This window comes from Lissotriton vulgaris, chromosome 6, assembly GCF_964263255.1.
Source record: "Lissotriton vulgaris chromosome 6, aLisVul1.2, whole genome shotgun sequence".
In the NCBI taxonomy this organism is placed as follows: domain Eukaryota; kingdom Metazoa; phylum Chordata; class Amphibia; order Caudata; family Salamandridae; genus Lissotriton; species Lissotriton vulgaris.
The window spans coordinates 219,173,351-219,185,032 of NC_141694.1; the positions used below are offsets into that span (position 1 = coordinate 219,173,351).

General features: G+C 50.9%; 1 protein-coding gene across 1 annotated transcript in view; it reads right to left on the minus strand.

The window, feature by feature from the left end:
• Positions 1–11,467, minus strand: part of GCFC2 (GC-rich sequence DNA-binding factor 2) — a 338,027-nt gene extending 326,560 nt beyond the window's left edge. The window contains exon 1 of the mRNA XM_086926254.1: positions 11,031–11,467. Within this exon, the coding sequence (XP_086782380.1) occupies positions 11,031–11,370 (340 nt within the window). The 5' untranslated portion in view covers positions 11,371–11,467. The remainder of the gene's footprint in view (positions 1–11,030) is intronic.
• Between the last annotated feature and the right edge of the window lie 215 nt (positions 11,468–11,682).

Consider the following 11,682-nt stretch of genomic DNA (forward strand, 5'->3'; position numbering starts at 1 on the left):
TAATTTTTTTAAATAATTAATACTTAAATAAAAGTTATTGTAATTTATAATGGCAATAGCTTAAACTTTTGTAAATAACTTTTGTGAAGATTATGTTCAGTGTATTTTATTGTGACGAAAATCCAAGAACAGAAGTGAAATATTAACATCTTTTTGTGACATTTGTAATAAAGCTTGAAACATTGAGAGAACATATTTGAACCCGTTGTTGTTAAATGGTTGCACAGATTGATGCTGTGGTGGCGCGGAGTGATGATGTGGTGGCGACGAGTGATGCTGTGGTGTTCAGTGATGCTGTGGTAGCGCATAGTGATGCTGTGGTGGTGCGATAGATAGATAGAGAGAGGGCGATAGATAGATAGACAGAGTGAGGGCAATCTATCGATAGATAGAGTGATGGCGATAGATAGACAGATAGAGTGAGGGTGATAGACAGATAGAGTGAGGGCGATATATAGATAGAGTGAGGGAGAGGGTTGGGTTAGAAGTACATGGGTGAAAGATAGCAACACGAAGCGCAGTGGAGGTGGGGTGAGAATTACACTAAGAAGACGAAAGCAAATGAGAGTGAAAATAAGGACAACCAATGGTAAGCAATGGGTGGGCTCTAAACCACTTTAGGCTGACAATATGTTTTTCGCAAACAGTCAACTTGAGCTGTCAGGTAGGCAAGACCTAATAAATAGATGGGAATCGGAAGCAACAGAGAGGGTGGCAACTCAATGCTGCTTCGCGACGGGGGAGCACTGGTTAGCAGGGAGGGGTATGAAAGCAACAGAGTAGATCATGGAGTAGATAAGAGAAAGCAAGCCATATGGGATGTGAAGTACTGGGAAATCAATGGAAGTGCTGGGGGACGAGGAGAAGGGGTGAAAGCAGAGATGTGAAGAGGGAAACAGCACAAGGGGGAGAGTGAGCAAGAAAACGCATGGACTTCCATGGACGGGTAAAGGAATAGAAAAAGAGTATTTCGCCGATATCAGCCTAGAGAGGATACCAGTCATCAGTTTCAAAGGATGGCAAAGACGCTATGGTCCTCGGATTGACAAACACAAGAAGAGGAAGGAGAACCTTTGGTTTGGAAATCAAACAAATGAGACTGACACTAAAGACATCCACTGATAAACATGGAATGACCAAATGCACACTCGCACTTCTATTGAGCAGAATAGGTCTATCTTTCCACAGACAGCTAATGACAAACTTTGAAAAACAAAGTATTTCAGGACGCGCAGGCTGGCCGTCCTCACCGGAGAGTGGCGGGCACTGCACTGCAGCGGCTGATGTGCACTGCAGGGACAGATGTGGAGCATGCGGAGGGGGACACTCAGCTGTGCACGAGAGAGCGCGGAACAGCAGCCAGGCGCGGATTGAGACGAACACAGCGAGCATTGTGAGAGCAGACGTGTGACGGCGCGCTGGTACCCACAGACCCACGGTGTCCCATGGTGGAAGCATCCGGCCTTCAGCCTCCGGGGGATTCACTTTATAAGAAGGCCTCCATTGTGTAACAAAGAGAGAGAGAGAGAGAGAGGGATGGGGGGGCGAGAGAGAGAGGGATAGGTAGAGAGAGAGAGGGGGCAGGGGGACAGGGAGAGAGAAAGAGACGGATAGAGAGATAGGTACAGAGAGAGAGGGAGGAGGGGGGCAGGGAGAGAGAAAGAGACGGATAGAGAGAGGAATAGGTACAGAGAGAGGAGGGGGTTTGGGAGAGGGACAGAGAGGGATAGGTAGATAGATAGATAGATAGATAGATAGATAGATTACGTACAGATATGTAATTAATTAATCAAATGTCCATACATAATGAAGCTGAAGACTGAAGCTTAATTAGACTCGTTATTGACGACTGTTCGGTAGCCAGAGCCATACATTATTTAGTTTAAGTACGAGAAGCAGTACAGTAATAAAATATCCACTTTGTTGTATTCTTCACATAAAAAGCAGATATGGTCTACTGAGTAAACTGCCTTTTTTTGGACGCCAAGACACCGACATTGTAATCCCGGCTCCACACTTCAACAAAGTGTTTGATTCTGTGCAATTGCATGTGCGTTAGTTCATTGTTTCCAATTCGTGATCATAAAATCTGTAGCGCTTAGAAGCAGCCCGGACACCAGCATTAAGGGGCGCAAAAGACATCGGATAGTTGCGTTCAGCCTGGGAGAGACCGCTCAGTTTATGTGCCCATAAAACACGAATACAGTACCTTATAAACACACAGGTGACACCCAAGAGTAATGTACTGTATGGAGGGAGTGGGGTGGGGGTTGCCCATTCATCACAATCTAACGGAGAGATCGCTATGGATTTTCCACCGGCTGAAGCAGGTCCAGGGGACTAGAAACTCTATAGTAAATAATGAAATGCCAACGGTCAGGGCGCGCTGTTCGAAGCCCCCTTCCGGTCATTGATTATATGCTGAGGTATGTTGACGCATGTTGCCTCTTGGCTAGATTCCTCTGCAGCGCCCGGAAGGAATCCGCTGTTTCCTCGTCATATGCAGTACCTGCTGGCATGGTTCCCATGTGAAAGGGCATCGCTGCACTGCATAACTGCCCGAAGAGGGTCACTAGGCGCTGTATAGCCGATCAGAGGACACAATGCACTCTTTAAGAGGTTCAAGACTGGCTCATACAGGGGGAGGGGCGCAGTACCAGAGCAGCCCACTTCAGACTTTAGAAAGGGGGACTTTTCTGGCACAAAAGAAGAATTGGGGGTTAAAAGGTCTTGTTTTTATTGAAACATTGCGCGTAGCAATGAAGAATTGGTATATAGGTCAACACCAGGGTGGGTAGAAAGAAAGTGCCTCGATGCCAGACTGATGTCAGACTGGGTGCTATACAAATGCATTACAAATAGCAACACATGTGCAGAGAAGGGAGATGACGTGAACTGGTGAGTGACAGCAACGAAACTTAGCGTGGGGGCGGGACTTCCGTCTTGTGCGCGAATCAGCGCCCACGGAGTTCCTGGCCCGAGTAGCAGTGGTGACGCGGGGCTCCCATGCCAGAGGGAGAGCCCCGCGGAGGCTACAGAACACCTGATTGGCGGTAAGTGGGACTGTATTCGGGAGCGGGGGGCGCGTGTGTGTATGTGTGTGCGCACGTGTGTGTGTGTATGTGTGTGACGGCGGGAGTGTCTCTGTATGCGTGTGTGTATGTGCGCTCGTGTGTATGTCTCTGGTGAGGTAAGGGGGGGAGCGTGTGTGTATGCAGTGTGTGTGTGTGCATGCGACGGCGGGGGTGGGTTCTCTGTATGTATGGGTGCTCGTGTGTGTGTCTCTGGGTATGGGCATGCGTGTTGGAGCTTCCGAGGCAGGAGATGGGCACGGCGCCGTACGCGCCCACGAGGTGCAATCTGCGCTCGTGCATTTTTCTTGTCCACATTCCCAAATACGGGTAACAATAGTTGTCTTGCTGACAGCATTCAATGCTTTCGCATTCAATGCTAGGTCAGCTCGACCTAAAAAGCAGTAACTCAGAGTTAATCCTCACAAAATACATTTTTGCTAATATGGGTGGTTCATGCTCTTTTGTGAAAACTGTTACTAGACTAAACGCTGACCTTGCTCCAGCACTCTGCAAAATATGTGACACTTTTAGAGTGACACTTTCGTGCAAGTAAATACAAGCAATGAAGTGCAGGGAAAGACATAAATAATAGAAATCAGACCCCTTTGAGCAATGAAGTTCAAAAAGAATCTTGACCCCTCCCCCAAACTCACAGACATTACTCTCATTGCAGTCATCTTCAGTGAGTACTGTGTTATGGACTCACCTGTGCCACCACAAGTAAGTTCTCCCTGCAGTGCCAGACTGAGGTAGAGAGCATCTTTGCCCCGTGCTCTTGGGCAGATGGGCCAGTGAGCTCACTGGCAAAATGCTATACATTGTGGCTGCAGGTTGCGGTCTTACAGTCAATCAATCAAGCAATTTGTACAGCGCGCTACTCACCCGTTACAGTCTCAAGGCGTTGGGGTTGGGGGTGGTTGCTACTGCTCGAACAGCCAGGTCTTGTGTTGTTTACTGAAGGCGAGGTGGTCCTGTGTCAGCCGGAGGTGGGTGGGGAGGGAGTTCCATGTCTTGGCTGCCAGGTAGGAGAAGGATCTTCCTCCGGCGGTGGCTTTGCGTATGCGTGGAACGGTGGCAAGGGCGAGGCTGGCGGGTTGCTGTGTGGAAGGCGAGGCGGTTGTTGAGGTACATGGGGCCCGCGTCGTGGAGAGACTTGTGTGCGTGGGTGAGGAGTCAGAATGTGATTCTCTTGCTGACGGGGAGCCAGTGCTGATTCTTTAGATGGGCGGAGATGTGGCTGTGGCGGGGATGTCAAGGATGAGTCTTGCCGAGGCGTTCTGTATGCGCTGTAGTCGTTTCTGGAGCTTGACTGTGGTTCCGGCGTAGGGGGTGTTTACGTAGTCTAGGCGGCTGGTGACGAGGGCCTGGGTGACAGTCTTCCTGGTTGCGGTGGGGATCCATCGGAAGATTTTTCGGAGCATGCACAGGGTGTTGAAGCAGGACGAAGAGACGGCGTTGACTTGCTTGGTCATCGTGAGGGAGGAGTACAGGATGAATCCCAGGTTGTGAGCGTGGTCTGTGGGTTTGGGGGCGGTGCCCAGGGCAGGTGGCCACCAGGAGTCGTTTCAGGCCGAGGGGGACGGTCCCAGGATGAGGACTTCCGTCTTGTCTGAGTTCAGTTTCAGACGGCTGAGCTTCATCCATTCCGCGACGTCCTTCATTCCTTCCTGGAGGCTGGCTCTGGCGGTGTCCGGGCCGTTGGTGAGGGAGAGGATCAGCTGTGTGTCGTCAGCGTAGGAGAGGATGTCGAGGTTGTGTTTGCGTGCGATGGCCGCGAGGGGGCTCATGTAGACGTTGAAGAGGGTGGGGCTGAGCGAGGATCCTTGTGGGATGCCGCAGATGACTTTGGTAGCCGTGGACCGGAACGGAGGGGGTATGGGGACTTTCTGGGTTCTGCCGGCTATGAAGGAGATGATCCATTCCAAGGCTGTGCCTTGGATACCGGTGTCACTAAGGCGTCGTATCAGGGTGTGGTGGCATACCGTGTCGAAGGCTGCTGAGAGATCCAGGAGGATGAGTGCGGTGGTTTCCCCATTGTCGAGCATCGACCTGATATCATCGGTAGCTGCGATGAGGGCAGTCTCGGTTCTGCGGTTTGCTCGGAAACCGGACTGTGACGGGTCGAGGGATCCATTAGTCTCGAGGAAGGCGGAGAGTTGTTGGTTGACGGTCTTCTCGAGCACTTTGGCGGGAAACAGGAAGAGCGAGATGGGTCGGAAGTTCTTGAGGTTCGTGGGGTCCGCTGTGGGTTTTTTCAGGAGGGCGCTGAGTTCGGCATGCTTCCAGCTTTCCGGGAAGGTGGCTCATGCGAAGGAGCTGTTGATGATGTCGCGGAGTTGGGGTGCGATGATGGCGTCGGCTTTGTTGAAGATGTGGTGTGCAGAGGGTGGCGGTTGGGTGCGCTGGTTCGGTGGTTGGGTAGTTGGTCTGTGCGCCGCAGCTGTCGTGTATGACGGCGATCTTGCGGTGAAAGAATGAGGCGAGTGAGTCGCAGAGGTCTTGCGAGGGTGTGAAGTAAGTCGTTGTTGCAGGCGCTGGGGTTGGAGAGCTCTTTAAACGATGCTGAAGAGTTCCTTGCTGTTGTGGGTGTTGTTGTCCAGGCACGGTTTGTAGGTGGTTCTCTTGGTGGTATGGATCAGTTGGTGGTGCTTGCGGGTGGCGTTCTTGAGGGCTGTCATGTTCTCTGTTGTCTGGTGCCAGGTTTTCTCCGGGGAGCGGCAGGTTTTCTTTGAGTTTATGAGGTCGTGCGTGAACCAATGGGCTTTCTTGCTGTGGGGTCCGCTGGCTGGTTTCTTCAGTGGTGCGAGTTAGTCTGCTCAGTCGGCGAGCCATTGTGCGAGGTTGCGGGCTGCTTCGTTGGGGTCAGTCGTGGTGGTGGGAGGGTTCTGGCTGAGCGAGGTGGTGAGCTGGTCGGCGGTGATCTTGCTCCTGCTTCTGCGGAGGGCCTGTTGCGGGTGGTGGTGGGTCGTGGTTTTCTTGAAGGAGAAGTGAACGCAGCTGTGGTCAGTCCAATGGAGTCCGGTGGAGTGGCTGAAGGAGATGAGCTTGCTGGAGGAGAAGACGCGGTCAAGCGTATGGCCGGTGTAGTGGGTGGGGGTGTTCACCAGTTGCTTGAGTCCGAGGTTGGCGAGGTTGTCCAGTAGGGTGGTGGAGTTGCTGTCATTGTTGTTCTCCAGGTGGAAGTTGAGGTCTCCTAGGAGGATGTAGTCTGGGGAGGTGAGGGCGTGCGGGCTTACGAAGTCTGCAATGGTTTCACTGAATTGAGTGCGTGGTCCCGGGGGTCTGTAGATAAAAGGTGCCTCCGAGGGTGGTCCTGGGGTTGGTGTGTATCTGGAAGTGCAGGTGTCCGGCGGCTGTGAGGGTGTCTTCCGAGTTGGTCGTGATGCGGAGGGTGTTTTTGTGGACGATGGCGATGCCTCCTCCGGTTTGGTTGGTGCGGTCCTTCCGGGTGATCTTGTAGCCGTCCGGGATGGCTATGGCGATGTCGGTGGTTGAGGAGGCGTTCATCCAGGTTTCCGTGAGGAAGGCGACGCCAGGTGCTGTTGTGTCTAGGAGGTTCCAGAGTTCGACTGCCTGTCGGTGGACGGAGCGGGTGTTGAGGAGGATGCACTTGAGGTGATTCTTGCTGGTGGTAGGCTTGGTGGGTGTTGGCCCGGGATGGATGCAGGTGAATTTGCAATCTTGGCAGGTGAAGGGTCCGTGGGTGCGGTTCGGGGTGGCCAGGTGGCAGGTGGGGCTCCGGCCGGTGTTGAGTGCGCGGAGGGTGGCGGCGTCGTAGGTTCGTCGGGTACGTTGGCATCGTCAAGATCCAGGGTTCCTGGCGCTGGGCGCTGTCCAGGTGTGGACGGGCGTAGACTGGCTTGCCTTTGGCGCGCCTTTAACGCGCAATCGTCACGCCCACTGCGCGTGACCGCTGAGCGTACGCGTGGACTCCGCCATAAGTGGCGTAGTGGGAGGGAGGAGCAGCTGGGAGACGGGAGCGGGGTGGCGAATAGGAGGGGGAAGAGGGTACAGAAGGAAAAAGGGGGGCGGGGCCACGGGGGAGCAGCGGAACAAAAGCGGGAACAGGCGGCAGAGAAGCACAAAAGTCGGAAAAATACAGGGGCGCAACGGTCAGACAAATAAGCAAAAAATTAGGCACAGAAGCAGGAAAAAACATAACCAAGAGGCACCTACGCCCTAGGGGCAGCGGCGAACAGGCGGCAGCAGCAGGGGGAACCGGCGCACTCAGGAGGAGCCACGCGGCGGGTGGAGCGACCGGCTCTGACAAGGTCAGGTCAGTACCACTCTAGTGGCTAGAATTTATTTTCAATACACACCAACTTGCCTTATAGAATGTTGCCTTCCTCTCCATTATCTCTGCAGGTGGAAGCAGGGTCCCACAACGGAGTTCGCGGCCCCTATCAGCATTACAATATAATACACTGGGGGTACATCTACATTTCTTCTCTGAACACCAATGACGCATACAGAATGTTTGCCATTTAGAGTGCAAAGTTGAATCAACTTTACAATCAAAAGTGTAATGCTGTTAAACACTGCCACGAATGTTATGGATTTAACTTGTTCCATCGGGTGACCCATTGACTTTCGGGATGCGCTCCTGCTTGCTGCACATTCTTCTAGCACTGCATTAAGGCCTCATGTTGGCTTCTAGCAGCTGCTCGTTAATTGAACTCCTCCAGTCAAGTCAGCAAGTTCCCTGGCACCCACAGAAAATCTGAAAAGCCTTTTACCAATAACCTTCAACCCACCAATAAGAGGCAACTTGGCACATTCACCACGCATTTCTGTTATATTAGTCACTAGCAGCCCGTCCCGACCTTGTCCGGGAGCAACAGGCTTCCCCGCCCCGACATTGTCCAGCAGCCCGGGGCCCCGCCCGGCCCGTCCCCCGCCTGCCCCGACCCCCGCCATGTGTCCCCTTACCTCAGCCGCCGCTCCTCCCGCCTGTCCACTGCTCGCACCGCCGCTGGCCTGTCCGCTGCTCCTCACGTCACCGCTCCTCCCCCGCGCCATGTCCGCCGCTCCCTTAGCTCAGCCGCCGCTCCTCCAGCCTGTCCGCTGCTCGCACCGCCGCTGGCCTGTCCGCTGCGTCTCACGTCACCGCTCCTCCCCCGCGCCATGTCCGCCGCTCCTCGTCGCGCTCCTGGACGCCGCTCCTCCCCGCGCTCCTGATGTGAGCACGCACGTCGCTGCCGGCGCTACTTCGGAGGGACTACTTTTTTTTTTACTGTAAATTTTTTAAATAACGTTTTTTTTTTAATTTATATAGTTATAACCATCTACACACCCTGACGATTCCAACGGTGTATCGGGTGTGTGGATTGGCGCTGTGGTTCCCGAGTTTACCCGCCTCAAAGGCTGAAAGTTCTTCCTTTATTATAGTAGTATAGATATAGATAATGCCCTGCACTTGAAAACCATAAATGTGGACAAACAATGACTTATTAATACTGCATACAATAAACAAAATCTACTGTACTGGAAAACACCTCCTGAAAAAGTGCTCATGTTTGAATTAGGAATAAGGCAGAGCACATGCCAATTGCTGACTAAAGGACAGGTAGAATACATGCAGTTCTTTGCACTGACGGTCTCTGAATTACAAGCATATACCACAAAAGCTAAATCGTCATTCCTTGGGTGGCATACACATACCAGTTTCATTATAAAGACCATTCACAAAGAAAAGACTGACATCTCTCTGCATTAAGGACACTCTGCATTAACGTAAAGATTCACACAAGTCACTCTCTAAGGGGCAGAGTGGAACAACACAGATGGTGCTTTGGGGCTAAACTGGCACACAATCGAGTCTGTGCTGCAGGACGAGACAGCATGCGTGCTAGCTCCTACAGAAAGTTCGAACAAATAAATGTCAGCAAGTGTTGAGTGCACAGACCTGCACTCCCTGCATACGTGCCTGGTGGAGGTTAGTGCGGCCACTTTCTTCAACCATTTCTTCAAATGGAACAATTTACAAAAACTTGATTGTTATCACAAAGAACACAAACACTTACGACCCCCACAGAAAACAAATTACCCTTTGGAAATCCATTTAGTGTTCCCCTTTGCATAAAATCACATCTACAGTCTCCCTGCCATTCATACACTCTATGACCAATTCATTCTCATATTCAACTAGTTGCCACATTCATACCATCATACTTTCTTCATTCACACAAAGCCCACCCTGGGGTGCCTAAACAAAATCTTTTCTTGATAAGACACAACATTTTTCAATTCAATAAAAAACAAAACAATACATTCAAAAAAAGGCCATCAATAATTAATGAAACAATGCAAATATCAAAAAGACATTCTCTTGATTGGCCTAAAGCGTCGTGGTCTACGCGTTTCGAATCCCTTCCTTTGAGGGATTCTCCTCAGGACCAAGAATTTCTTCTCAAACAGAATCAGAAGGAACACTCTTGTGTATTGTTTGTTAAGTAGGACGCCAAGCGTCTAATTGCGGGCAACTTTCCAGATTCACTGGAGAATCACAAATTGTTGGACGATTTTGTTTTTTGATTTGTAATCCTGGGGGGGTGAATTGGTCATAGAGTGTATGAATGGCAGGGAGACTGTAGATGTGAGTTTATGCAAAGGGGAACACTAAATGGATTTCCAAATGGTAATTTGTTTTCTGTGGGGGTTGTAAGTGTTTGTGTTCTATGTGAGGACAATCAAGTTTTGTACATTGTTCCATTTGAAGAAATGGTTCGAAACTGGTATAAATAAAGTAGATTAATTTAAACTGAAAAAGTGGTTGAGAGGGACTTGATTGATTCTTTTTCCCCTTCTTAAAATGGTTAAAGAAAGTGGCAGCACTGGCGTTCCAATTTGGTAATTGTTATTTTGGCATGGCCTTGCTGCATGTTAGCCAAACCCTGTATTGGCAATTCTGGAGGAGGTTAGGGCAGCAAACTTTAAATCAGAACTTGTTGACACAAGTGTCAACAACACAATACCTGTATGAATCTGGGGCAGCCAACCGGTCTGCAATGTGACCATAACGCGCTACGTCGAGCAGCACTGCCATTGCCAACACATTCATTCGCTGGCTGCTCATGGCACCGCCACGGGCGGCGCCACGGTAGGACTTGACATCACATACACCTCAGCCTATTGTGTGTCACAAACTCCCCACCCCAGAGGCTGATTGTCTCCTTAGTAGTGAATGGGCACACAGACTCGGAGGTGAATACATTGAAGTTTGGTGCAGCACTGCGCCGCAACAGGCGTTGAATGATCCTTAATAATATTGTTACTGTTAAAACCAGAGTAGCAACTGCTAGAGCTGCGGACTGAGCCAGCACCCTCCACTGGAGCAGTGCGCTGCCACTTCACTTTCAGTTGTTTGTTATGGTGATTACTAGAGCTCCTTGACAGTTGAATAGGCACAATAATGCACGATTACGCATTTCAGTGAGGTAATGCAGACCACCACGCTGAAATGCGTTAGTCGAACGCCTGATGCGTGATACTTGGCAGGGCTGGATCATCAGGTACTCTTTTAAAAAGGTAAATAATTACTACGACTTCTGTAGCACACTTTGAGAAACAGAAGGTCCTAAAGGACGCTTGTGTTGCATTTCCACCACTGTGATGGTTTTGAAACACAGCACCCTCTACAGATCTGGGATTCTCATTGGCCAGGTGGAACTGTTTAGGACATGTGCACAGTTCTCATCATTGCCTCGCCAATGCACTAGAAGCTCATCCAGTATACTACTCATCTTGGGGCTTGAAGTCCTGATAAGACATCAGAACTACAAGTAAAGAAGCGATAAGACCCCTCATTCATATGTAGACCTGGGTCGAATATCGACACCTCTGGAGTTGAGACTTCACAGCGGTCTCCCTATTGGTCAGAACATATGTGTTAGAGGCAAAGCCACGTGACTCTATTCAACCAATTACACTGATGTATCTGCAAGGAGAGGCTGGTACCTTCCGTTTGCGCCCCGAAGCTCAGTAGACCGGTTCTCTGCTCAGCAGGCTCAGACTCCCGACCGATCGAACGAGGACTCTCACCGCCCGAGCCACAGAATTCGGCCTCGCGAGGGGAATCTGTGCGCTGCAACCTTCTCCCTGGCCATTCATCGTGGGCGCGGGGCCTCGAGCTGCAGGATAGGCCCCTACCACGGGGAGCCCAAGTCCTGCCACTCGCTGCCTGCCTCTCCACATCTCCTGAAGATGGCGATGCGGCCGGCTCGCCCTCCGAGCTGCTACCATCACTGCTCGACTCTGCTTTTCGCGCACGGAAATTCCGCGCTCGCTTTTTAAACATCTCACGCTTTTGCAGAGCGCAGAACCGGTACTGCGGCGTTTCCGGTTCGAGAGGCGACGCACTAATCTGTCAACAGCACGGAAGCCACAAGAGAAACACGTGCGCGACGGTCTATAAACACAGAAGAAAGACAACAGTACATCGCGCCGCCATCTTTGAACGGGTTGCATCCTTTATAATACATCTGCGATAACGTCTGACTTTCTGGTGCTAATGAGCTAATGTATTGGTGATGGTGTCATTTCCCTAGTCTTTTGAAGCAATTAAACGAAGACACTTGATTGCATCGTTATGTATGTGACATTTTAAAAT